Source organism: Thermoascus crustaceus, assembly GCF_041956765.1.
Source record: "Thermoascus crustaceus strain CBS 181.67 unplaced genomic scaffold VTN00scaffold_2, whole genome shotgun sequence".
Classification (NCBI taxonomy): Eukaryota; Fungi; Ascomycota; class Eurotiomycetes; order Eurotiales; family Thermoascaceae; genus Thermoascus; species Thermoascus crustaceus.
In genome coordinates, this window is record NW_027192528.1 from 2,034,169 (window position 1) to 2,061,125 (window position 26,957).

At 48.8% G+C, this 26,957-nt stretch overlaps 8 protein-coding genes across 8 annotated transcripts; 5 read left to right on the forward strand and 3 right to left on the reverse strand.

The window, feature by feature from the left end:
- Positions 1 to 29: 29 nt before the first annotated feature.
- Positions 30 to 2,924, forward strand: VTN00DRAFT_4275 (uncharacterized protein; the record flags this gene model as incomplete). Its single annotated transcript, XM_069430685.1, has 5 exons — positions 30 to 179; positions 256 to 2,223; positions 2,290 to 2,369; positions 2,429 to 2,578; positions 2,666 to 2,924. The coding sequence occupies 5 exons, from the start codon at positions 30 to 32 to the stop codon at positions 2,922 to 2,924; spliced, it is 2,607 nt and encodes an 868-aa protein (XP_069289796.1).
- Positions 2,925 to 4,109: 1,185 nt separating this feature from the next.
- VTN00DRAFT_4276 (uncharacterized protein) lies at positions 4,110 to 6,947 on the reverse strand (the record flags this gene model as incomplete). The annotated part of the gene is made up of 10 exons (XM_069430686.1): positions 4,110 to 4,153; positions 4,235 to 4,929; positions 4,993 to 5,252; positions 5,309 to 5,377; positions 5,442 to 5,480; positions 5,535 to 6,111; positions 6,173 to 6,377; positions 6,440 to 6,590; positions 6,697 to 6,742; positions 6,832 to 6,947. The coding sequence occupies 10 exons, from the start codon at positions 6,945 to 6,947 to the stop codon at positions 4,110 to 4,112; spliced, it is 2,202 nt and encodes a 733-aa protein (XP_069289797.1).
- A 747-nt stretch (positions 6,948 to 7,694) lies between these two features.
- Positions 7,695 to 9,335, reverse strand: VTN00DRAFT_4277 (uncharacterized protein; the record flags this gene model as incomplete). The annotated part of the gene is made up of 1 exon (XM_069430687.1): positions 7,695 to 9,335. The coding sequence occupies one exon, from the start codon at positions 9,333 to 9,335 to the stop codon at positions 7,695 to 7,697; it is 1,641 nt and encodes a 546-aa protein (XP_069289798.1).
- A 150-nt stretch (positions 9,336 to 9,485) lies between these two features.
- VTN00DRAFT_4278 (uncharacterized protein) lies at positions 9,486 to 12,752 on the forward strand (the record flags this gene model as incomplete). Its single annotated transcript, XM_069430688.1, has 4 exons — positions 9,486 to 9,582; positions 11,368 to 11,581; positions 11,736 to 12,513; positions 12,570 to 12,752. The coding sequence occupies 4 exons, from the start codon at positions 9,486 to 9,488 to the stop codon at positions 12,750 to 12,752; spliced, it is 1,272 nt and encodes a 423-aa protein (XP_069289799.1).
- Positions 12,753 to 13,266: 514 nt separating this feature from the next.
- Positions 13,267 to 14,881, forward strand: VTN00DRAFT_4279 (uncharacterized protein; the record flags this gene model as incomplete). Its single annotated transcript, XM_069430689.1, has 4 exons — positions 13,267 to 13,332; positions 13,396 to 13,659; positions 13,714 to 13,858; positions 13,911 to 14,881. The coding sequence occupies 4 exons, from the start codon at positions 13,267 to 13,269 to the stop codon at positions 14,879 to 14,881; spliced, it is 1,446 nt and encodes a 481-aa protein (XP_069289800.1).
- Positions 14,882 to 15,441: 560 nt separating this feature from the next.
- VTN00DRAFT_4280 (uncharacterized protein) lies at positions 15,442 to 18,849 on the forward strand (the record flags this gene model as incomplete). Its single annotated transcript, XM_069430691.1, has 7 exons — positions 15,442 to 15,521; positions 15,600 to 17,710; positions 17,761 to 17,892; positions 17,944 to 18,076; positions 18,130 to 18,235; positions 18,294 to 18,738; positions 18,830 to 18,849. 7 exons carry the CDS (start codon positions 15,442 to 15,444, stop codon positions 18,847 to 18,849), a joined length of 3,027 nt encoding a protein of 1,008 aa, XP_069289801.1.
- Positions 18,850 to 21,273: 2,424 nt separating this feature from the next.
- Positions 21,274 to 21,967, forward strand: VTN00DRAFT_4281 (uncharacterized protein; the record flags this gene model as incomplete). The annotated part of the gene is made up of 3 exons (XM_069430692.1): positions 21,274 to 21,341; positions 21,434 to 21,462; positions 21,735 to 21,967. 3 exons carry the CDS (start codon positions 21,274 to 21,276, stop codon positions 21,965 to 21,967), a joined length of 330 nt encoding a protein of 109 aa, XP_069289802.1.
- A 3,284-nt stretch (positions 21,968 to 25,251) lies between these two features.
- On the reverse strand, positions 25,252 to 26,742 carry VTN00DRAFT_4282 (uncharacterized protein; the record flags this gene model as incomplete). The annotated part of the gene is made up of 1 exon (XM_069430693.1): positions 25,252 to 26,742. One exon carries the CDS (start codon positions 26,740 to 26,742, stop codon positions 25,252 to 25,254), a length of 1,491 nt encoding a protein of 496 aa, XP_069289803.1.
- Positions 26,743 to 26,957: the final 215 nt, after the last annotated feature.

Here is a 26,957-nt window from a genome sequence, read left to right on the forward strand (position 1 = left end):
TCCTCTGTGATGTCTTTCCCCCGTCTGCCATGGCGTTCATGGAGTCTCGAAAGAGAGTGAAGCCGAATCCGCCCGGCGCGGACTCGCAGTCGCGGCCGGTTAGCTTGCTGTCCTACAACGACTCCAACGTCGAGCCAGCCAGAGGCCGCTCAACTTCACAGAATCATGACAGGAGGGCGGTGAGTGCTCAGGCATACTCCGTCCAAACGACAACGACGCGAATGTTAGCAACTAATCGATCCACCTCCAAGATAGAGCTGGCACGCTAAGTCCTGGCCCCGGGGGCCCAAGGCAGCGGCGGTTACAGAAGTCGCTCGAGAGAGCATCTCGGTCTCAGGGAACGTGACCTCGGAGCGTATGGCATCGACCAAACCCCTCTCCACTCCGCAAAAATCCAGATCTCCCTCTGCCCATCTGACGAAGAAGGAGGGCCTGTCACCGTCGAGCAGGTCCCTCCCAGCTAACGCTACGACCACCCGGATCAATATCGCATCAGACGGTTCTGCATCCACACACGATACCACCAGTCCTCTTGCCACCGGTTCCGCTACGCATCAGAAGCGAAATGGAGATAAAGAAGTGAAGGAAATAAAGGAAGACAAACATCCGAATACTACCGAGGATACCGCCCAGCATCCGAAGGAGGCCCGAGAGGCTGCAACAAACGACAAAACGATAAGCACAGAAACCGCGGCGGGCCAACCCAACAAAGACGAAACGGCGTCGTACTGGTCTTCAGGTTGGCTTGGATGGCTGTACAGCAGGCCTGCCCCTGTGGTGCAGAGCGCTCCCAGTGAGCCAGCGCAGGAGACTCCAGCCAGTCAGCCGACTAATAACGACACGGTTCTACCTGCAAAAGAGCTCAAGGAAGATGGTAGACCAAGCCCAAAAGCGGAGCCAGAGCCAGAGCCACAGTCAGAACCGGAACCAGAGCAAGCACCTGCGGAAGAAGTGACGACGTACACACCGCGGAGGCGGTCCTGGTTCCCGCTATGGGGAGGCTCGTCTGCGCCGCCTCAACCAAAGGAGGAACCGGAGCCACAACCTAAGCAGGAAGAACCTCCAATTCCAGCAGAGCAGGCTGATGCTGAGGAGGAGGTCGATGCTAAGTCTCCAACAAATGAGGCGGAGAATGGACATGTTGAGGGCCCAGATACTTCCAAGCATCCGCCTGACACACCGAAATCCACTGGCTGGCTATTTTGGTCGCGGAGCACGCCAAAGGAGACACCGCAAGGCAACACGCAGGAAATCCAGAAGGTGGAACCCACAGTACCGGAAGCGCCACCTCCAAAACAATTAAAGGAAACACCAGAATCAGAGATGACCGAGGTCCAAACAGCGTCCGCAAGGGGAAGTATCAAGGGCAAAAAGGTCAAAGATAATGTCGAATATGCTGCCGCCGCCGCTGTCCAGGAACAGGAGCCTCCAACCACTCCAACACCTGCAAAGGTCAAGACGCCAGAGGCATCTGCTTCGAAACAGCTGCAGAAAGTCTTGCCTAACCAAGTGCTGCCGTCTTTCAAGGACACATTTGCCCTACAGGAGCGGCCTTCTCTAATGCAGACGATTGGTCGTCAGACGATTGGCCGTCTGTTGCATTACACCAAGGAACCAGAACGTAAGCATGTTTATGTGCTCAGGGATCCTCCCCGTATCAGAAAAGCCTTGGCCATTGGAGTCCACGGCTATTTCCCAGCTCCGTTGATACGGAGCGTCCTTGGACAGCCAACAGGAACCTCTGTAAAATTCTCCAACATGGCCGCAGACGCCATTCGCAAATGGACCGAAGATCACGGCTTCACCTGCGAAATCGAGAAAATATCCCTCGAGGGTGAGGGCCGCATCGCTGAGCGTTTGGACCTGCTTTGGAAACTGCTTCTGAATTGGATCGAGGATATCAGGAAGGCGGACTTCATTTTGGTTGCGTGTCATAGTCAGGGCGTCCCCGTCGCTACGATGCTGGTAGCGAAGTTGATATCTTTCGGATGCTTGAGTAGTTCAACCCACGTTGGTATATGCGCCATGGCTGGCGTGAACATGGGGCCATTCGCGGACTACAAGTCCCGCTGGATCAGCGGCTCCGCGGGGGAGCTCTTCGAGTTTGCAAATCCCAACAGCAGAGTGTCGCAGGACTATGAAGCCGCACTTGAAAGTGTACTCAATTTTGGAGTTCGGATGGCTTATATTGGGAGTATTGATGATCAGCTGGTCTCCCTGGAGGTGAGTTCGGTGCTGAGCGTCCTACCTGTAAAAGAATTGTTGTTTCTAACCATTGTTATCTACTAGTCGTCTCTCTTTGCACCAGCCACGCATCCATACATCTACCGCGCTGTGTTCGTCGATGGCAGGGTCCATGCGCCCAGCTTGTAAGCTTTCTTCAATTCCACCAAAACTACATGAACTCTTGTGCTAATGAATATCACAGCATTTCTCATCTCGTTGGCTTCGCGCTGAAGCTGCGCAACCTCGGCTTCTCCGACCATGGCATCATCCGCGAGCTCAGTTCGCCACTCGCAGGTAGCCTGTACGGCGGGGAAGGCCACTCTCGTCTGTACGACGACGAAACAGTCTACTAGTATGTGTTTCTCCTACTAATCTCCCTCCCTCCCCTGGGTGATCGATTGACGTCTCTCTAACTCCCGCTTGTTCTTCAACCTTCTAGCCTCGCCATCCAATTCGCCCTCGAAACATCCACCGTCAGCAACGCAACCTTGCAGATCCAACGACCTGCCCCCTCCCTGACTCCGAACCCGTACATCCTCCCCTTCGCCATGCGCGGTCTTCTCGAGGAAGACTACGTCCGGCGCGAACTCTACCACGAGACGATGGAGCTACTGCGACAGTTCGACGACTGGAAGCCGTCGAGCAAGGTGTTGAAGGACGTCAAGTTCCGGCTGGAGGGGATTCGGTCGAAGCTGTGATCATAAATCGTGATCACGATATCAGACACTTTGTGAGCCAAAGGGAGAAGAGAGAAAGAGAGAAAAGCTTTCACCTATTTTCCCACGATTCGCCATGAATTAAGCCCCTTTATTCCATGCCATGGCAGCGAGCGATCGTTAAGGCGCTGTAGTTTCCGTGTCTTCATTAATAATCTCCTTTTTCAGATATCCGGCGTTTTACCTGGGTTACAGACTCTTCCACGGCGTTGTCTGTCACTTTCCTTAAGTTATTATTCTGTTTTGTCTTGGAAGAAGAGTTGATCCTTTTTTTCTTTTTCTCTCGTACACATTAGATTACCTAGGTTAGGTTCGACAAATTGGATCCCATAGATAAAACAAATTAATACTTGCTCTTCAAATATTTTGGAACCCTGCGTTTAGAAAATGGTTCCGAAAAAAAACCTGACTGTATAGTAATGGTTCATTCGTGTTCCTGATAGGGAAGCAAGTAGAAGTTCATATATATATAGTTAAGATCCATGAAGTGATATGAGAAGACCCGAGAAAGAAAAAGGAAAAAGCGGAGACAATCTCAGAAACAAGATGGGGATAAAGAAGAGAAAAGAAAACACCCAAAATACACAGTCGAGTTCTAATTGTACAGGTGAATAAAATAGCCGACCCAACCCAACACGTTACCAACCGGACCAGTCCAAATAATAATAATAACGTCGAAGATCATCCCATCTCTGCAAAACCAAATCCGTAACCCGAAACCCTAAGAACAGAAATAAACTCGTTTCATTGCAGCCCATTCGTTTGCCACTCCTTTTTTCACGACCATCTTTCCTCTCACTTTAACTGAGATTGATATGGTTGATTCCATCGATCTATCCATCATGTTTGTGGTCATCGCGCTACCGGCCAAAGTCTCCTTGCTGACTCTCCTTTGGACCGGCCAGGTCTGTCGGGAGGACAAGCTCTAGGCTGGTGCAGGAAGCCGAAACAGGACAAAGTGGTTACACATTATGCCTGCTAGTCCGAAAGTCACCCGGGTGTGTTACGGTGATGTTGGGGTCTGAGACTCGACGGGGTCGTCCTTCCCGGCGAGAAAGCGCCGCAGAATGCAAGCTGCCTTCTCATATATTGCCGGATGCAGATATCTCAGCAGGATGGGACTAATATCCTTGTATCTAACCATCCTAACCTTGGAAGTCCTTCACTTCACGGTTGAGGAAACGCGGTCTGAAATGCGCCTTCGATTTCATCTGTAATTGCAGAAAAATTCGCTGTTAACAGACACGATCCACATTCAGTTGACTTGACCTTCATGAAACGATCATACTGACCTCTCATTCCATCAAGAGCCTCAAAGGCCATAGAGTAGTTCTTCATAGCAGCTAGCACACGCTCCAATCCGTGCTGGAGCTCTTCAACCAGTCTATCTGAGGAGGCGTTATTGTTCTCATTTTCAGAGTCGGGCGAGAGCTGCTTTGCCACGCGCGTCTTATAGAAGAGCATTAACATTGCGTAGCTACTCTGCATGGCGCAACATGCGAAGGACGGCATCGTGCGTGGCAGCTGCGTCAAGGGGTCAAGGGTTCCGGGATCGAGGTGTGATTCTGGCCGTACTGCTTGACCATTTATGCCGTCCTTCACGGCATGACAGGTCGGCCTTGGAAATGGCAAGCTTTGAAACATGCGAGAGATGATTAAGGCAGCCCGGAGACAGACCTTAGCTGAATGTTGGCTGCTAAAAGGAAATCCAGTGCCAAAGAAAGAGTACTGTGACGTTAAGGAACCCGAACATGATGATGAAGAGGAAGACGACGGGGAACCGGAATGCTCTCCTGAAGGAGCTCTGGACGGCTGTTCGATGTTATGACAGGAGCATGAGAGGCGGTTAATATCGTTCTGCTTGATATCTTTGGATGAGTTGTCTGGCTCCATGCAGTCGGAGTTTGCAGCTGTGAGATCACAATGTTTTTTAATAAAGAGTGGGATGTCAGAAAACGCCCGGAAACGGTGTGTCTTAATGTGTGCACTAGCAACTAGAAGTTAGATCATCTTGGAAACTTGCAAATAAAACAGCTTTAACAAGCATTACCTAGACAGCTTGATCCTTGATATTGTGCGCATGCTGTGAGCAGTAAGAGCTTCCGTTGGATCTTCACAGTAAACAGAGCGTTGAACATTAGGAGGTGTATTTGCCTGGGCCATTACAGAACTAGCCCAGGCATCAAGTTGCTGCATCCGCTCGCAGACGTACTGTACGTTGGATCTTGATTTGAAACACTTGTTCAGATCGATCGTGAACTGAGTTGCCGAGACAAGCACTTGCTGGGCCTGCACAAGTATCGACCAACCCTGTAGATAATGTTAGTATGGAAGATTACCTTGGAGAGTGAATGGGATATGTTTACCTCCGGATCTGATGCAAATCGCGGATAAGGAGTTACAAAACGGGGATCATTAATGATTATTGTGGGTGACTGTGGTTCAATTTCATCTGTGAGCATCAACTCCTTATGACTATCGTGGCGTTTCTCAACTTACTGTCGCGCTGGCAATAGAGCCTTGAAGAACACAGTAATACTGCAAAAACGTTAGCCGGATGTACAAAGTACATCAAATACTAGGTCTCCGTACAGTCATCCACCAAGCTCGTCGCCTTGCTTCTGCAAACTCATCGTGCTCTTCTCCTAAAGCATGAAGAGACATATTCATCGCCATAACCAAAGCTTGACCGGCCCGATATCTCATCTTCAGCAAGTTCCCACGCTGTGCGTACTCATATACGCAGAGTACAAGCAGGGCAAGGATACTCTCAAGCTCCACAGGAGTTCGAGGATGAAAAGGAGCTCGGTTGATTGATGGTTTCTCATTCATCAAAGCCTGGGAAGGGTCGGTAGACGAATCCAGGAGTTCGCCATCAGCTTCGATACCAGCGACCGCAAGTCGTGCAAACTTCTGCGCATAGGATCTGCGGAGGAGAACTGCATTCGGTGATGATGGGTCTGTCTCATTTGGATGACGGACCAGCGCTAGAATGGCAGAGATGGCAAGACTTAAAGGGGAACATGGCTGATAAACAAGGGATGGCTCCTCTGATAATGAGTCTGGACTACAGCCGACGCGATCCAACGGTCGATCAGCGTATGGAGGTGTAGCCCTAGGGGGAAGTATAGGAAAATATGGATGAATGAAGTCGTAATACGCATTCAAACTGCGTACTTAGTTAAAACACATTTACTTGCAGTTAAGTCAGAGTCGGATGTGGAACTTACATGTCTTGCTCGCTACCATAGACCCTCACCATCGACTGCTTCGGGACGGCTGCGGGCGGTGGCTCTATATGAGCATGGGATTGAACCCCATCTACAGGGACAAACAGATCTTCAAACATCGACTGGACATCATGCGGAAAGTCGAGATGTCTTAATCCAGCACCCGGCATAGAGAGAGGATCGATCTGGTTGAACATTCCGGCCGCTGCATTTCCGTCAGCATCGGCACGTTCAAACGGCAAATCTCAAACATGTTAGTCTGCATACACTCATCAAATCTGGAAGCTGGTACGAGGACCGGACTCCAGGAGACATTCTGCTGAGCACTCGTGGTAGGGGCAGGGAGGACAACTTTCTTCTTCCGGGGCCCCCCTCGTTTGCTGGGCAAATAGGAACATTTCCTGCCTTTGCTGGCGCACTTGCCAGGAGAACAATTGCTTCAGTACATAACATTGAAAGAGCCAATTAATGCGTCTTTTTCAAATAAAACGGAATTTCCGAACTGAAAATGAGTGTTCACGTACACTAGAGCATGTTTCCTTGCCGTCACAACGCGTCCTCGAGGCCCGACTGAGAAAAATGATGTCAGCAAATCGACCAGGCTATCTGCATAGAATGCACCAAGAGGTGCAGGACTACAAGTCACGCAGACTGCTTACCAAGCCAAACAAGCCACTTTAACAGGCGGTTTGGCGAACTTCCTTCTGGCTACGGTTGGCACTGGGGTCTTGCGTTGCGAGACCGGTTCCTGCTGCTGAGGGTTCTGAAGGACCATCGTGATCCACAGATGAGAGGTCGATCAATAAAACCCCGCGAATTTCCGTAGTTCATGAAGTTCGCGCCTTCAAGGTAAGTGGGAGCCGAGACAGAAGAGAGCAAAGCCCGTTTTATATGTCCTGGTGGCGCATAATCATCAAAACACCCGGATGGAGGAGTCCTCGGGAAACAGGAATAGTAATTTGCTCAAGCTAGAGCACTGATATAGAAAGTCAGGTGTATTGCACGCTGCTGATTCATCCATGCGCGCCTGGCGGTTGGGTGAGGTCGAGAGACCAGATCCCGATCTGGGTATTCGGGATTTGCTCGTCTCGAAATAGTAAGGCTGGAATGGGGTGATAAGAATCGCTTAAACGCTTCTGGACCTCCTACTTCCCGCAAAAAAAATAAAAAAAAATAAAAAAAATAAAAAATGAAAAAAATGAAATAAAAGAAGAAATGAACAGCTCAGAATGCTAGAAGATAAATGTCCCAGGAATACAATCAGTATCTGGTGTTTCCGACGGCGCTCGCCACTCGACAATTGAGGAAGGAACCCATTTCGTCTCAGCAGAGCTCACGTGACACGGATAAAAGATGTGTGACTGCATGGTAGCACGAAGATCGACAGTTTCAAGCAACTGTCCATCATTAATCTATAGATACTTAAATATTTGATCGTGGATGAGGAACCAGTCATATGGCCTTAGTTTATTAAAATTACCTAGGTACTGTACATTAAGGCAGAAGGTAGGCCCGCGGCCATTTATATTGGCACCTTTATGCCAGAGACATGCTTTACACTTTCCCAGACGCTATCGGAAACCTTCACCGGGAGCTTGCGACCTTTCAACTGTTGGTCGATCAGCCACATACCGACGACAAACTCATCCCTCGTGAGCATCCCGATGCCATGTCTATCCACGAGGTTCCATATCTGCTCCAAGACTGCGGTCGGCAAGCGACTCCTAGACCAGATATCTCGGACCACAAGGTTCAGGACCATCTCCGATGGTTCCTGAGGATATGGCGCAGACTCCTGCTCTCGGATAGGAAATGGTAATTCAGATCTATCCCCGGGGATCCATAAGCCCTTATTCGCAGCCCAGACACCCTCGTATCTTTTGCGTTGTCGCTCAGTGACCTCGTCCTTGTATCTCTTTCGATCGCCTTCGTGGTGCTTATGAGGATGTGTCCTGATCACACGCATCTTATGTCTTTTGTCCTTCTCTTCCTCGTGTTTTGAATGATCACGTAATGTATGCCTTAGACCTCTCGGCGGGCTAGGCGTTCGAGGATTATCTGCCTTCATAATATGTCCCGGGTGTAACAGAGAACGAGATCTCGGTCGACGACGTGGTGGAGGCGGGGGAGGGATGTCCATTGGAGACGGGGCGTGTGAAGACGCAAGCGAGGAGGCTACAATTGCATCTGCGAGAGAGTCTTCATCCATTCCAATGGGCTGGTCCAAGATAGTTGAGGCATTATCAGTTTGAGATCGAACAGAAGAAACCTCGGGCGTTGAAGCACGACGTGCAACTGCTGGATCAGCCGCGGGTGCTTTCAACAGTCCATCTATTTGTGAAATTCGTCTCGGTGGAAGCTTCGGCTTTTGCTCGTCTGGGGTAGAAGGAGACTCCATGAGAACGCTCGGGGGAGGTGTGTTAAGCTGCCCTTTGGAGTTGCGCCTCCCACCCAGAGGAGAATTAACGCTTCTTAGCGACATCGCGGATCCCCGGCGGCTTGCGGAGTTCTTGATATGATCCACTGAGGAATTAGCAGGGCGGTTTGTAGCGGCTGTTTTAGCAGGACTAGGAGAATCCGCAGTCACGTCCGGAAGAGAGCTTCTGGAATTGGTTTCTCTAGCTGTGTGCGCTCCATGGTTGTGCCATGCATCATCGCCTGCTTCCAATACGGTATTCTTCGACGACAAATTGCGAATAGGTTTTGGTGCCGGCAATTCGTGGTGCTCCCTCCCACCACTAGGCGGAATCTGCATCTTATTGTTATCACTCTGCCCACCATTGTTAAATGACATGCTCCTAGGTAACCCATTTTTTTCTGGAGATAATGTACGCGCGAAGCCCGTTTCTGAAGGAGTCCGAGACGCATATCTCTCCGCCGCGAGCTGGGCAGCTATCTGTTGCGGGGTCTGCACCCTTGGCGAGGGAGTTTCCATCCCATTTTCCAGTGTATTATGTGAAGGTCTGCGAACTGAGTTATCTGAAAATCTCCCAATCTTATCTTTAACTGAACCGGCTTCAGGAGGCTGTGAGGGCTCGTCATCCTTAGTATCGTTTGATGCTGGAGGCAAACGGTTCGTCAGAGGCGCCGGCCTTGTTAGTTTATCGGTGATTTTCCTAGATTCCTGAGCGGGACTCCTCAAGGAATGTGCATTCAAAGCCATGGTAGCACTCTGAAGAGCTGTGCGCGTACTGCGGGCATTGCCTTCGAGGTGCTGGAAACTTGACGATGGGGGCAGAGTTTCAGGTATCGTCGTTCATAGACCATAAAGGAGTATGTACTGCATGTATGTACCTTAGCGATTCATGACAATATGAGCGTCATCGATCATGACAAAGAGACTATGGAGGAGAGTTGGAGGGACATCTCCGTTGCGGACACGGAGGCTGACAAGTCCGTGCGCAAGCGCGGTTAGTTTCAATGCACGATAGCAGATAAGCTAGGAGGCTTCCTGGGCCTGATTTTCATTGTCAGTTTGATCAAGTCAAGCAGTTTCAATTGCCATAGACATCTTGAACCATGAGGAGCCTGCTGTCGGCCGTTAGGGCCTCTGCCAGCCCCTGACGCTCTAAGGCGTCATGACGTCTCGCGTGGTTGGCGGTCGGTGCTTCAGCCACAGATGGCGTTCCGTGGAGTTGCAGTTCCGCACCGGATCGCGCCGCGGCGGGGCTTCGTCGCCCTTCGTTTATTCTGCAGTTATAATTCGACGACCTGCGCTCTGGGAATGTTTTTAAACCCATTTTGCGAGATTGTCTTGTGGTTGTGAAACAGTTTCAGGTTACCGCAGCCTCCTCAGATTTTGGTTTAAGAACAGTTGCCCACAACCATAACACAATCGGGTTTTTATTACATATTCCATTACTCTGTACGGCACCTACTCGATCTCAAGTAGTTCAAATGAGGCAAGGAGTATACATCATGGGATCATATTTCTTGTACTTCACTAGTTTCAAATGTTCGTTTTAGGTTCCGTGCGCGGCTATCGACAAGCAAGAAATCGGACGCTCGCTGGAGACGGTTTCTTTGACCTTTCCAAATAAGTACTATGAAGTGGCTTGATAGACTTTCGACAACCCTTATCGGTGCAGTGAGTTGGAAAAAAATAGTCACCTCAAATATCTACTTACTTTGCAAGCCACTTTTCCCGCTGGAGATTGACTGGGAATTAGATCAACCCGCGAATGTCCTCACGACTCGGTGCTTAATTCGTTTAAGCATCATTGTTCCTAAATTTAAATTCTAACCAATTTTCATCTGGGGAATTTCATACTAGCCCTGTAATTATGGTGTGGACTCAGATGCTCCATACAGTAGGTTTCCATATCTTTCGGCATCCCCTCTCCCCTGTCCAAGCCACCTATCTTGCTGCTTTTGCTATATTTTGATATGGGCTGGCTTTGTCTACGGTCTGTGACCTATGATGGTATCTGGGCACCCTCCGATAGCTTCAAAATCACATGGGTATAAAATAGCAATCCGCTAAGCCGTTAGACAGCAGGGGAGGGGTGATGAAAGATATGGCAAGCTACTCTAGACCTCCATATAGGACGCCCGGCGCTATCTTAAGCTTCTTAAGATAAGCTGGCGCTGCCACGAGGCAACCCGAGCTCGGTGGACTTTAGCCGAGAGTGGAGTTCTAACAAGTGCGGAGACGCCGGCTGGGTAAAAAGTAAACAGTCAGGGCGGCAATTCCCCACAGAGTGCTTGACCGATGTACTTGTTCAATTGTCTCTAGCTTCATTTCGGTAAAAATCGTCGGCATATCACCAATCGTAACGTTCCAGCGGCGGTAGGCTGGTAGCGAGGGACAGTCGGCAGGTTAAAGAAACTGCCCTCCATGCGAGCAATTCTCCCGAGGCCGAGCGGCGGCGGGCGGTCAACTGCTCTTGCGGCCTTGATCAACTTTTGAGAACAGAACAATGGCACTGTTGCGTCCTCGTGGCACCAGCCGTTTTTAGATTGGTCTCTGATCTCCTTGATATACTGTACCGGTTGTTGCGATGATCAAGCCCCTCAGAACGGATGCTCGTGTTTTTTCGGCAACCGTCCATGAGACGCCATGCCCCAAGAGACAAGCGACACGCAGGGTATGGTCATTAATTTTCTGCCAAGAAACACCACTAGACACCGTTTGGAATCTTTATCACATGTGCATATATTAGGAAGGATGCTCTCTGACTTAGCTGATGGAACAGGGCATACAAACAACCGTGAGCCCGCAGTTGATACGAGTACCAGTGATGACCACTCTCCGGGGGAACACCCCATTTCCCCCTCTGCTGGACAGCTGAGGTGCTCTATTTGCCAAGGCACTTTTCGACGGCCTGAGCACTTGAAGCGACACTACCGCAGCCATACAAAGGAGAAGCCATTTGAATGTTTGAAATGCGGTCGACGCTTTTCGAGAACGTATGTTTGAATTTTTCTTTTTTTGTTATATTTTCTGTGCTAATGCATATTACCTCTATCATTGGAGGTTGTCCATCGTCAATCATGACCTGAATATTCGAGTAAGCATTGATATGCAACTATCACTAATTTCCGTTACTGCTTTCTGCTCCAGTGACACTCTTCATCGCCATGAACTCAGCCATCATGCTCCAGGAATTGAAGCAGGGTTAGGTCGCGCTCAGAGGATTATTACCGTGAAAACATTTCGTGCTTGTTTCAAGTGCGCAGTAGCTAGAGTCCGATGCAGCGGAGGTACACCATGTGTACGATGTCAAAACCGAATCCTCGAGTGTCAGTATCCGACCGAGAGACGATCAAAGTCGAAGGCAAGCAAAGATTACCCCCAGATATCGTCAGATTCTGCTTTGAACGGGCAACTCCGCCGGAATGCTCCTCGAGTATCCCAGTCTCCCAGGCTGGATGCCGAAGATGCGCATCATACTCGAGCTCGAATAGAATCGCAGCCTCAGCCATCTGGACATCGAATAAATCAATTTCAGTTCCACTTTGTTGACTTTGAACCAGACACGGCATCCACAAGCCCGGTGCATGCGCAACAACAAGAGATTCCTAAGCAACAGTCAACAAGCAATGAGACACAGACTCTTGAAGATTCCAGTGACCCTAATCAACTCGTTCTTCTACCAGGCGATAAGGAGCCCAGAAATATCTCGCGCATTCCTTATTCTTATCCTGATATGAATTCGCAGCATATTTACCAGAACATTCCACCGTCTAGTGCATTTCCAGTTGAACCGACGCCTGGCCTTGGCCAACAGGTTGCAAACGTTCCAGCAGCAGTAGCCAATTCACATATGGACATCGAGATGGCAAATGCAAGCAATCAACCTGTACAGATGGAATTTGATCAGAACTTGTTCGATCAATCGGTACTTTCCACAATTAACTGGCTGCCTACAGACTTCTTACCTGACACAAGCGATAGCTTGTCTATGATTTCCGGGTTTCCTTCACAGCCCACTCCTGGAATTTGGCCAGGCGACCCAAATTTGCGAACGGCATGGCTTCCTACAGCTACAAGCACTCATCAGACAGGCCCTTACATTTGCGATGTGACTCCGACACCCTCTGGAAATATTCCGATTCAGACAAGGGTGCAAAGTCCTAACCAATACACCCATGCTTTTGGCGAAGGCTCTTCTCACTCGGGGTCTTGTGAAGGCACTGTGCGCTCTGGAGATTACTACGTGGACGGAGAAGGTGCTCGTTTCCCTAAGTATAGACGAAAGAGAGGGGCATGGCCAAAGACTTCAGGAGATCGTTTAGTTCTGCTGTCACGGTCGAGGGAAAATGAAAGAAATGTGTTTGCCTTCCCTAGAATTAATGATGTCCCGATGGACAACTTGTCTGAGGGGAAACAATTCACAAGAAAGATTGACAGCTCCACCTACGATAAGATCTGTCGGCTCTTTAATCAATTGTGTCTAACAGAGAGTTTCCTCTTCACTCCTTTTGAGTCTGAATGTTTTCCCGCTGTGGATATATTGTCTCGCTTCATCCAGCTTTATTTTGATTCATTCCAACCTGTGTATCCAATCCTTCACCCGCAGACATTTGATCCAAACAGGTGTCACTTGCTTCTGACTCTTGCAGTATCGGCCATTGGTTGTCAAATTGCGGATATGCCTGAGGCGGATAAATGCGCAAGGGCCCTTCACGAATTCCTTCGTCGTGCAATACATGCCGAGGTATGATTATTTTAACGGGCTTGTTGAATATCACCATGAAACTAATCAGCTATGTCTTTTTAGAAGGAGAGATCACTCTCGGATAGCACACCTATTTGGCTTATTCAAGCAATGCTTCTCAATTGTATTGGTTTACTTCACAGTGGTAGCGAAAGAGCGAAACAGTCCGCTCTAACTTGCTTTGGGGATGTAATTAACACTGCCAATCATGGAGAACTCTTATCTTTGAATGGATCACAAAGCAAGTGGATCGGCCCTTCGCGAGGATCGGTATGGGAATTATGGATTGAAAATGAGATAAGAAGACGGACTGGCTATTGCATATGGGTATATTAATTTCCTCAAACTGCTTTTTCTATGTGTTAACACTTTACAAAACAGCTTGTTGATTGTACACTGGCATATCATTTTGACATTCGTCCGCATCTGTCCATTGAGGATGGCCAAGCTCCGCTACCATCTCACGAAAGCCTTTGGCAGGCAGAGGCTGAGGATTCCTGGCGGCAGCTCTATCGAAGATTCCCGGGTAAGTCTTTGGTCTATTTTACTTTATCGTGCTTACAGCTGAATTATCGTAGAAAATGCGTCCCTGTATTCTGCTGTTCAGAGTCTATATGTCGAGAAGAAGCTCGTCTCTGGAATTGGAGAGTTTGGCCATGTATTGCTTGTCCATGCCATCTATCATCGGATGTGGGAAGTCGGCGACTACTTTCGTCGTCCTCTTTCCTGCTGGACCCCCACCGCTAAGAAACAGTCTCGAGACTCTGCCATTCCCTCCAGTCCCATCTGGCTTCCCGGAGTCCCCGTGTACTCCAAATGGAGGAACAGTGCCTGTGATTGCCTAGACATACTCCATTGGACTGCCAATGGTACGATCGCTAAGGCAGCAGGTTTGGAGCATCCCACCGTCCTCCATCTCCACGCGGCACGGATTGTCCTCCTGGTCCCCTTCCGTGAAATCAGGTCTCTGGCTGTATCCTTGGCAAATGAAACGATATGTTGGAGCGAGCACCAGAAAGCCGTTGAATGGCACCATATATGGCGCTGGGTCAAGTATGACCAATATAAAGCTCGTCTTGCCATCATACATGCAGGCTCAGTTCTGTGGTATGTCCGCCGATACTCGACGAATGCGTTTCACGAACCCGTGGCTGTCTTCCTGGCGACACTCACACTGTGGGCATACGGATGGTGTCATGGTTCGATCATCCAACAAGTCGATCCTAGGAAGGGATCTCAACCTGACTCTTCAGAGCCTCACCCCGAGCCATCCTTTTTCCATCTTGATCGACCATGTGATGACGAGCTGGTCCAGCTCTTTGTCCGCAAGGGTCAGACTATGAGAGGGAATGTCACTGGCGTAGGAGATATCTGTGGCCCCTACGGTCCTGAGAGAATCCTGAAGGAGGGCTGTAGGATACTCCTCTGCCTGATGTCATGGGGAATCTCTGGCGACTTTACTGCAATTTTAACGAAGCTCGCAGATCAAGTCTCTCATCGTTCACCTTCGTCAGACCAGAGTCGCGAGATTGAAGCGATAGTTGGTTGACTACTGGGAACTTAGTGATGATTTCAATACCGAAATATTAGACATTTGGGACATATAAAGGGTTAATATTCTATTATGTTCGTTATAATTATTGTTTAGGAATTTAAAGGTTGCGGTTGAAGGCTAGTAGGCAGTATGCCAGTTAATGACACGCATAATAATACCTCTATAGCAAAGGCTAGAAGATATCGCTACTCGGTCACAATTTCATACTGAGCCCTGATATCTATTACTGAGTATCTTAGGAATGCGCCTTTATACCTTAGATTTTGTAATTAACCGTTAATGCAGTATTCCCATAGTTCAATAATTTTATGCCTGAGGCATTAAATTGTGACGTAAGGTCACATGCTTTCGCGTTCGCGACAGGTACGGGGAGTACGAGCAGCTAGATGGCGCTGCAGCCTGGACGAGAGGCAATTTTCGCTTACGTCCGTATAAGAAATAGACCTTGACATAATTTATAGGATATAATGAAGGATAGGGCATTCTATCGATACATATACAGTTCTTTTTGATCCTTTGAAGCCCCACCTGAACTTGAACTAAGGCCTCGAGAAATGGACTCCGACGAGATCGCCGAGCATGATGAAGTTTCAGACGTCGCGCCCCAGGACGTGGAGAAGGATCTCGATGAGAAGTGAGTCGCGCGTGTCTCCCATAATAATACCAATGCGCTCTCTGTAGTAGACTAAACAGTTTTGTTTTTGTGTGAAAGATATCCTAATCGACCCCATAACCACTCCCCCACATTGCCTTTCCACGAGCTCTTCACGACCCTTTTCAACCCGCTGAATGAGAACAAAAAGAAACCAACCGGCCCCCCTGCGGCGCGGAGGAAGGCTGGACCACATGGTGCAGGCGCCGCCAACCTCACGCCGCAGGAGCGGCGACGCGATATCATCCAGCGCTTCATCTCACGTTGGAGAAGGGATGTCGGGGACGACATCTACCCGGCGTTCCGACTCATCATCCCGGAGAAGGATCGCGACCGGGCCATGTATGGAATAAAAGAGAAAGTTGTTGGGAAGCTCCTGGTCAAGATTATGAAGATCGATAAGAACTCGGAAGATGGCTTCAACTTGCTTAATTGGAAACTACCCGGTCAGAGCGCGGCCAGTCGGATGGCGGGCGATTTTGCGGGACGATGCTATGAAGTTATCTCAAAGCGACCCATGAGAACAGAGTACGGGAATATGTTGATAGAGGAGGTCAACGAGAAACTCGACAAGCTTTCCGCGGCTTCGAAGGAAGAACAGCAGCTACCCATTCTCGCTGAATTTTATAGGCGTATGAATCCAGAAGAACTGATGTGGTTGATACGGATCATCCTACGGCAGATGAAGGTTGGTGCAACGGAACGGACCCTCTTCGATGTCTGGCACCCGGATGCGGAGAATCTGTTCAGCATATCTAGCAGCCTGCGACGAGTATGTTGGGAGTTGCATGATCCGAACATTCGACTCGAAGCCGAGGAGAGAGGCGTCACACTCATGCAGTGCTTCCAGCCCCAACTAGCTCAGTTTCAGATGCACTCGTTTGAGCGGATGGTTGAGAGAATGAGACCAACGGAAGAGGATCCTGTATTCTGGATCGAAGAGAAACTTGATGGGGAGCGTATGCAACTTCATATGGCGCCTGATGATACGATAGAAGGAGGCAGAAAATTCGGGTTCTGGTCAAGGAAGGCTAAGGATTACACATATCTCTACGGCAGTGGTTTGTATGACGAGAATGGTGCTCTCACGAGGCACCTAAAGGATGCATTTGCCGATGGTGTTGAGAATATAATATTGGATGGGGAGATGATCACTTGGGATCCAGAGCAGGATGCGCCGGTTCCTTTCGGCACGCTCAAGACTGCCGCGATTGCAGAACAGCGGAATCCTTTTGCAACGGGCCCCAGGCCGTTATTTCGAGTTTTTGACGTTGTGTACCTCAACGGGCGGGATTTGACCCGGTACACGCTTCGTGATCGCCGAAATGCGTTACAAAAGAGCATCCGGCCTGTCCATCGGAGATTCGAGCTACATCCTTACGAAGAAGCCAGAACTGCGGCAGAGATTGAACCGTTGCTCCGAAAGGTTGTTGCAGAGGCATCGGAGGGATTGGTGCTCAAGAATCCAAGGTCACCTTATCGACTAAATGAACGCCACGATGACTGGATGAAGGTGAAGCCTGAGTACATGACCGAATTTGGCGAATCTCTCGATGTCATCGTTATCGGCGGATACTACGGCTCTGGTCGCCGTGGTGGCGCCCTTGCCAGCTTTTTATGCGGGCTGAGGGTTGATGATGCCCATGTCCAGAAAGGTGCGAATCAGATGAAATGCTACTCCTTCTGCAAGGTAGGAGGAGGCTTTACCGCTGCCGACTATGCAAACATTCGCCACCACACGGATGGGAAATGGAAGGAATGGGATCCGAAAAGGCCGCCTACTGAATTTATCGAGTTGGCAGGCGGAGACGCTCAACATGAACGTCCTGATATGTGGATCAAGCCGGATGATTCCGTTGTCCTATGCGTGAAGGCCGCTTCAGTGTCAGTTAGTGATCAGTTCCGAATTGGCCTGACGCTGCGTTTCCCGCGGTTCAAAAAGCTGCGCATGGACAAGGACTGGAAAAGCGCACTCTCTGTTCAAGAGTTCCTAGACCTGAAATCAAACGTGGAACAAGAACAGAAAGAGAAGCAATTTACGGTTGATAACTCCCGCAGAAAACGAATCAAGAGGACCACGAAGAAGCCTCTCACTGTCGCCGGTTACAGCGGGGAAACAAATGTCGAATACCTTGGCCCTTCAGGACATGTATTTGATGGCTTGAATTTCTGTAGGTTCAACTAATTTCCCTGCTCTTTTGCTAATTACTGACAGCCGTAGTTATCATGACCGATTCTAGCGCACCGGAGAAGAAATCCAAGGTCGAGCTTGAGCAGCTCGTGAAAGCTAACGGCGGGAGGATCTACCAGACAAACACTGTAGCGCCGGACACGGTGTGTATTGGAGATAGGAGTAAGTAATCAGGATGTATCTGCAAGAATTGAAGCTGATAATTCCACATAGGAACTGTGAAGGTCGCTTCTGTGCAGAAAGGAGGCAAAGAAAACATTATCCGGCCATTGTGGCTTTTCGACTGCATTAAGCAGAATCAAGCAGATGCAGGAATGCCCGATTTTCTTCTCCCGCTAGAGCCAAGGTAATGCCAATACCATGTTTGACGGACCATCCTTTGCTGAACCTTCGATCCAGACACATGTTCTTCACCAAGGAAGATCAGAGAGAAGAGATTGAAAACAATGTCGATCGATACATGGACAGCTATGCGCGTGATACGACAGTTGCGGAGCTCAAAGAGGTATACGGCTGTTATTAGTATCAAACATTGAAAGAGCTCCTTACTGATCAACTCGAAGATCTTCAATAGGATGGACACAGTCGACAACGTCGATCCCTCGCAAGTTTCTCGACTCGTAGAGCAACTGAATGCAAATGCCCAAGAAGATGGTGGCGACACCTTGGGCGTCTCTCCCGGCTGGCTATTCAAGGGTCTAACCTTCTACTTTCACCATCCATCACCGGAGGTAGATTCGGGTTCTCCACCCCCGGAAGGAGAGACAACTAGCATCCGGCTCCGTCTTGCAGCAAATGTGGCCAAATTCGCGGGGGCAGACATCGCGAGCTCCTTGAAAAATATCAACGTCACCCACGTGGTAGTAGACGCGGACATCTCTTCGACAGAGGTCTCATCGCTCAGGGGCTCATTGGCCAGAGAGCTTGGCAAGAGGAAAATGCCACACCTGGTCACCGTACAGTGGGTCGAGGAAAGCTGGGAAGAACGGACGTTGTTGGATGAAGAAAGTAAGTCTTCTAGAACGTTTATTTCTCCACCTTAGGCTTCTGTCGGATTTACTTAGCATGATGGGTAGAGCTGATTCTTGATCTTTCGCAGGGTTCCATGCGCCCAGATGAGCTTATCTAAATAACTCGAGTAGATATCACTGTCCACGTGTTCCTTGAAGAGCACGGAAATAAAGTGGACTGCCTCCGTATGCGGAGAATCGGATTCTCTGTCCTTTCTGTCTTTCTGCGGTCAAGTTGACAAGGTCTCGAAGTCAACTTACACGACCAGTACTGTTCAGCAGGCTTATAGATAAGCGATGTAGTTGTCCCCACGGACACGCGGGATTTCAAAGGCTACCCGCAGCGTCGGTGCTCTTGTACCCGCCGAAAGGGAAAGACACGCATGGCGCTGATGTTCAGTACTATTCTATCAAGCCCTAGCCAAAGACCTGTCTTCTGGGTTCACGACATGCCGATCATACAGTTATCGCGAATGGCAAGCAATACTGTATCACAGACTCAGCTGCTCGAGCCCGTACCTGATCACCCCCCATTCCACGAAACTATTCCAGTTTCAGCCGATGTCAGCTGACTCAGTCATCTGTACGTCTACTTAAACAATACAGCCAGAGTGATTCAAACATCAGCAGCCCTATGCTTGCTCTACCTAACCTAACCTTTTCCTCCTCTCTGGGGTCTCCACGTAAGTACCTAACTTTCAGTACCGTGTACCGTACATTAGTAGCGCGGTGGCTTTATATTCTGCATTCCTGATAATTGACAAGAGTTTGTCGACTGGCCCTCCCAACCAATCACTAGCGATCCACGAGGTTGGAATTCAGCTCTCGGCTATCACTAGTACTTTGATTGAAGATAGGATAGCGGAAGTCCAGCACTACCTACCAATCATGCCCGTAATCCAGCGCAAGACCTTACGTCTACTTGATCTACAACCACTAATCCATACATCCGCCTCTACCCACCTGTGTCCGAGGATGCCCACCTGGGCAGCCGAGTCGTTTTCGGTTTCCCGTGGGCTCGGAGAGAGGATGGAGACTACCTGCCTATAGGCACTGCAGCATCTGCCCGGTAGGTAGGTATTAACCTAGCGTACTTTACTAGTTGTCTGTACTAGTGCTAGTATTAGTATTGAATGAACATTCAACAACATAGCCCTACCCTACAACCTAACCTAAGGCACCTACCTGAACCGGTGTATTCGGCATATACCTAGGGCTCTAGTGTCTAAGGGAATGTAAATACCTAAGGTACTACATAATTCCTTGACACAGATGCGTACGGTCCAGACCTAGGTTACGGGTTAAAGTACATTAGGCACGTATGTATATACCAACGTCCTACTGTACATTGCAACGTGTTCACGTTCGTGTTCATGCAAATGCAAGATGTTTTAAAGTTCATGATACGCACAAGATCCGGTTCAAGCCTCCAAGGTAGTCAGCCAAGTCAAGTCATACCGGACGACCCCGCACCGCACCGCACCACCTGAGCGAGCGACCCGACCCGGTCCTGACCACACTGTACCTACTGTACGGGACTAGATATAGCTAAGTATAATGAAAGGGAGAGTTGATTTTAGAGTACCCAGGTACTCAAGTAATTATGATACAAGTTAGGTAGGAAGAGTACGGAGTACACCTATACGGAGGAAAGGAAGAAATCTTAGATACCTTAGGTAGGTACTTTCACACGAAAATGTATCTCCGCTGCCGTTTTCTGATTCCCCCGCTGCTCCCGTCGGCTCGCCCTCTACTCCCGCCCGCTCGCGCGGCGCTCCGGTCTGCTCCCCTCCCATTTCGACCTCCTTCCTGCTGGATCCGCCATTTGTTTCAGCTTGGAGTATATTGAATTATCAGTATCTTTCATATGTGCCTCGATGAACTGATGCAGACCTGCCCGTTACTCTGCGTCTAGATCGTAGAAAACAAAATGTTGAATCGCTTCGGGTAGCAGCATAATAGGGCGCAAAGATGAGCCAGCATGCATTGTTTTCATTCTTCTCTGCTTGGCTTGTCAACACATCAACTTATCTTATCTTTCGAACAATATATGCTCCACGACATGTAAAAGAGCAGCCAGGTGCTGCAGAGGTTCTACTTATTAAAAACGGACTATGAGTTTTCTACTGACTAAGCAATTCTGAGCGTTCTCATACTTATAGAGGTCGGATAGAAGAATACCTGGAATCAATGCACTGTCAGGAGGCAAATAATTGTAAGTTTGGTTTGTTGAAGCAGAATATATTCACCTATCTTATGTTCTCTGTCTTGACTTATAATGTCAGCTATCTGCAATAATACATTAATATTGTGCATATTCCAGCTATTATTCCTGTTACTATTTGTGGAACTGTGTCTGTGTATAGTGAATAGTATAATTAAGGTCATTTTTGAACCTATTCTTCTCATTGCTATTCATGGAACTCTGTGTAATCAATAGTAGAAGTAATACATACAGTGAATGTATTCTGTCAATTGTTATTCAAGCAACTCTGAACAATGAAAGGTGTTTGTTCTTCTGGCCATATAAATCATGACCAAGTTCAGACTCCTTCAAGTCCTTCTTGACTCCTTCAAGCAATACCTTCAATCTTCTAACTGGTAAGTGATCCTCGTTGTGTAGGTCTCAAGCATGTGCTGATGGAAACAAAGTTCTTTCAACTGGCCTGATCCCAGTGATACTTTCTCTACAGCTCCAAGAAAGTTCAAGATGGCGACACCAGTAAGTATTTTGGTAATAATTCATTGTTCTGGCATACAGATTTGCTAATAGGTTTAGTACCTCCAAAGCACGCCTATTACAAAGTATATTGACAAAATCAATGATGAATCTCTGGAAGAGGATTTCGATCATTTTTGGACCAACACTTTGTCTATGTCATTACTTCCCTACAACTCAGTTCCGTGTAGAGAGGGAAAGCCGCCCTGATCCTAGTCAAGACAGGAAGTCCAATATTATAGTGACGAATATCAGAAATGACACATTTCACAAAGCGATTTTCATGGAGAATAAGCGCAAGGCATTTGAAAATTCTTCAACTGAACGGAATGCAGTCTTCTATCAACTCCAAGGCTACATGTTGACATCAGGCAATGTACAGGGCAACGTACAGGACATGTATGGCCTTGTGGGCATTGGGAAACTTGGTTCTGAACCTCTTCATGTTGTGAGAGATTCCGGTGCCATTGATGGAACTCTGCAGTACTTAGTTGGAGCGACACACTAGGATGTTTGCAAGAGAAGCATTGTTGTATGTATTCTCTTCAACATCTAGAATCTGGCTGTTAATTGCGGCTGATATGACTCCAAGACTGACAACATGATTCTCAAGATTCTTTAGTCCTCTGTTAGCTTTGCAAATAAACCAACCCAGGAACAGAGTAAGCGATACCCTAAAGCTCACCTTTACTGCATAAAATCCAATTATAGTTGTTCCGGGTGTTATTTCTAGCTTTTTAAATTGCAGGTTTTCTTGTTTTTCTGCTTCCTCTCTCGTTCTGAGCTCCCGGGCCCCATGGTCTTGGGACAGCCAAAACCTACCACGATTCGTAGAAATCTGAATACCATTAGCATTCGGTATCAAACTAGATATAGCTCTGATATTTGTGTAATGCCATTCTTTCCATACCGTATAACGTTGTGGAACCCCTTGACTGAAGTGTGCGTGACAGGCTTCATCATTAGAACAGTGTTGGACAGCAACATATACAGCATCAATAATTGCCCCACCTGGGCCATCGATAGAAAATTTGCCTCAACCTGAAAACTCCCATAGATTAGGAATAGACGGATCATAGCCAAGGTGCAAGACAATGCTCGGATCTTCCTCATGGTTGTAGTAAACCCCCATACGGTATTCGTACATATTGACTGATATTGCGGTTAAGGAGCGAAGTTCTCGACCATCGGTGCCACCAAAAAGAGTCCAATATAGAGGTCGGCAGCCGGGAACCAACGGGTCATCGCCGAGGAAGGACATCTCATTCAAGCATAAGCTTGGCTCAGCAATTTCGGGGTACCATACTGCGTTCTGCCGTAGATAATCGATCGGAGGTTGTGACTCTTGCCGATCAGAGGGAAGATTGCGTCTGCCAATGGCTAAGTTGATTAGTCTGTATTGCTATCGAAGATGGTCAGCTATATTAGTGGGTAAATCTAGGGTATAATAAACACACGTTAAAGGCAAATTCAAAGGAATCTATGTCGCCGTCGAATATCAATCGCTTCGTTATACAAGCTCTAAATATAGGAGCCAGCCACTTCGAGTAGTTTGCGTCAATAGGACGTCCAAGTCATTTCGAGGCGTTTGAGTGGGTAATAAATCGAAGTGCGCGAATCCCTCCACCTTCTATGGCCACTTCGAATCCTCTCAGTGATCTGATATCCATTATTACCTGGCCTCCTGGTATCTTATACCCAATGTTGATATTTGGTTGATTTTGAGAAACAAACTCTATGCCTGTTACATATGTCATATCCATCTCTTGAAGAATAGAGACGTCAATCCTGGTAAGGGAATGTGGCATGTAAATAAACTGCCTATGTGATGTCTCTGGATAACATGTACCTGCAGGGAAAGCAGGACGAGTACCGTTCCGTATATCTCCTTGTACCTCCTTCCAGTCCCAATGATCAGTCGTGTTCAGCTTTCTTGCATAAAAACTGGTAACAGGAGAAGTATCCGGCCCTATAATCATCAAGTTAGTGTATTGTAATAGTTTGGCTAAAGGCTAGTTAAAGGTCTAGTTAAGAAGGCCTCTAAGCCTCACCTAATATTTAGTTAAGACTGCCCCTAAGATTAGTGGCTCTTCCAGGCAATGATACAAAAAAATAACAAAGAATACCGCTAAATGTCACTTAAAGAGCCTTACTATTCCCAAAGCAGGGAGTGTCGCATTTTGGGCAGCAAAGGGGAAGTTGTATACTTAGGTAGGTACCTCAAATAAGTTTAACAGGGTTATCTTTGCCGCCCCAAATTTGAGATCCACTTTGAGGCCTATACACTTGGGAAAATATAGCTGGAGGCAGTGCTGGCCAGGCCTAACAGCATGCCTCTCCCGCCTTGCTCACTGTTGCTCCCTTCTGCTCCAGCGCCCCCGCGGTGCTGCATCACGTGACGAAGTCGATGCTCGCGTCCCAGAACGGAAGTGGTATTTGGTGCGCTACATTTCGCTTCAAAGTATATAGGTATTCTATCCTTTCCCACCGGGCACAATGATCACATCATTACCTCCTATCCTGCTTCCTGCATGATTGACATTAAGCAGGTAGCGGTCCTTGGAAGTTATATTCATCATGATGCAATGGGCTGAGCCTGCATCCCATTGTTCCATCCCAGGTAACGACAGGTGTCGGGCAGGTTGAAACCAACCTTACCACCAGCGGATTGAGGGTTCGCGCCAGCACGGGAAGTTGGAAGCGAAACAGATTTTGATTGATAAGGCTACTTGACCGGTTGATCGGCCGAAGCCTTGCTGCTGCGAGCCGGCGGGGCAGGTCTGACATCTGACTGACTTGGTTCCTAAGTGGGGGTCGGGTGGGCGTCTACATTAGGTACCTATCTACAGTTAAACCGGTTGTGTCACAATTTTTACTTGTGTAGGAGGGAGAGAGAGGGGAATAGGCACTTGGCACTTAGTAGCCGTCCGCCAGAGCCTAGAGGGAGGCGCGCAGGCATGTATACTGAGCATGTGCTGCATGTAGTGGCTCGACGGGGTGGACCTTCTGTGCATCATCGTCGCGTCGCGTCGGGCAGAGAGAGAGGGTGGGAACCCGGATTGGTTGTTTGGTTGTGCATAGTTAGGTCTTAGGACTTAGGTAGGTAAGCAGAGACCACCTACTGCTATATAGACTAGTGGGAGGTGCCTAGGTTATCTGTGGTTGGTAAGTGTGATTCGATTTGAAGTTTTGGACGTGGACGCCCGTCTTTGCATCGCATCCGTAAGTCAGGCTTCAGCTCGAACGAAACGGGTAACGATGTTTTTGTGGCGGTCTTCCCCCGCCTGGAGGGGCGGGCTTCATCTCTTGTTCTTGTGTCCATGGGCCAGTCTTCTAGTCTCCGGGAGAAAAAAAAACATGGAGAAAGAGTGAAAATAGCAGGCTGAGATTCTGTCAGATAAACCTAGATATGGGATGGATGTACTAGTAGTGGAAAACCATCCATCTACCATCTATGTAGAGACTTCTTTTCCTGCCAAGTCGAGGCGAAAACAGTATTACGAGTAATGCAATGTCGAAAGTGGAATCCAAAATAGTGTGATTTCGGAAAAGTTTTCACGAGCAAATCAGATAGGCTAAAAAGAAACGTCTATCGTATTGATCGACGCTGCCGCCAATGCAATAACAATGCACGCCAAGATCCATGTGATGTACCTAGCCCCAACGCCTTGCTAATATGCTTCCCAAACAGCCAGAATATCCAAACCATCCAAAACACATCAAGGCGCAACTATGTACAGTGCATGTACAGTAAGGCGTAATAGTATGTAGGGTCGTAGACATTCGAGTCGTTCATAGACACTCGACGGAGATCCCGATCCATCTCTGTGGAACGGGACCGTCGTCTGCATCGTCGTCGTCGTAGAAGTTGGACGATGACAGTCGGCTTGGGTTCATCTTCCGCGGTGGCAGCCATACTCTGGCTCTAGCTGGTATGTCGTCACGCAGCTTTCCGCTACGTCTCATGTTCATTTCCAGAACGACCATTCGTAGGAAATCACTATTCTCTCGGGGTTCCCGCTGCCGTGTCATGGGGGGCATTTCGGGATCAAAGAACCGTTGAGCTTTTTCACCTGATGAATTCACACTAAAGCCGCTTTTCTTACTGCCATTACGGCCAGATCGATGGTAGGTCTGCATCTGGATCGAGACAGGGCAGGCATTAGATGTATTGGTGCGATCATGGGGATGCTCATGGTATACATGCATCTCAGCAGGGGAGGCAGTGATCGGGTTCAGGTAACGCCTCAAAGCAGGGGACGGGGGCTCGTCCATGGGCAGTGGACGCCTATCATCCGTCAACTTTGGGGTGATCATAAACAGGGACCGAGTGAGGAAGTCGTCCGAGTGGACGGACGGTGTCGCAAAGTTTGATACAGTCTGCGCTGCAGACTTTATGGCACGCAATGAGGCGGTCAAGTTCGACTTAAAAGTCGATCCTAGTCGCGGGAACGGTCGAGTCGAGCTGGGAGACTTGAGAGATGCAGCATCTGATGACCCAAAGAATTGGTCAATGGAGTCATCTTCTGTTTCCATAAGAGGATGGGCCGCTGAGGAATCTTCCGAGGGCGAAAGCTGCCTGTATCTCCTTTCCAAAGGGCTCCTTTGGCCGGACGAGGTAGGAGTCGCAGGAACGTCGCTGGATGGCGTGTACGACTCGGGCTCATTGTCCAAAGATGGAGCTGTAGAATCCGTTGACATAGACCGGATTGACCGTGGGGTCCCAGGCACGTAATCGTTCTCAAACATCGACTTCTCATTGTCCTGGTCGGGAGGACTCAACAGGAGATCAAGCGCGGTGTTTCCGGGACCGTCAATCATGGGCCCATGTTTCTCGGACTCAATACCCTCCATCAGAAGTCGGCTGAAATCTTCCACATGGTCTCCGGGAGGTAATCTGCGAGAACTTCGCACTGACCGGCTTCTTTGTTGGCGTGGAATCGAAGTGACCTCCAGGAGCGTCGCGATGGATGGTGGCACGCTGCCCTCTCGAACGGCCATTGACGGTGACCTACGGCCAGTGCTAGGGCCTTTTCTTGGACTTCTACCACTATTGTTCGTCACCGGCGTCACAGGCATCCTTCGAGGGGCGCGTTTGGGCGGAATGAAGACCGGTTCTGTGTGCGTCACGTCTGCGGTGGCCATGTCGGGGAACTGGAAACACGAGATCCCTTGCGCCTTTTCGGAGCATCTTCTCTGTGTTGACGGGCGGTCCCTTACCTCCTGACGGGACGTCTTCTTGGGCGGTGCAGAGCCGAAAAGAAAGGCCTTAGGGACCAACATAGTTCATATCCAGGACACGGAGTTCGGGACCGTTTCTCGCCCGGTAAGGAAGTTCTGATCGAGTCTCTGAGGCTAGAAGCATGGGAGGCAGTGACAAAAACGAGGCGCTCCCACCAGGGAGACGGGCGGCAGATATATGGAACGCCGCCACCGCTGCACTGATAGAAGGTGCTTGGGATATTCCGGAGGGCCAAACGTCAAGCAGCTAGCTACCT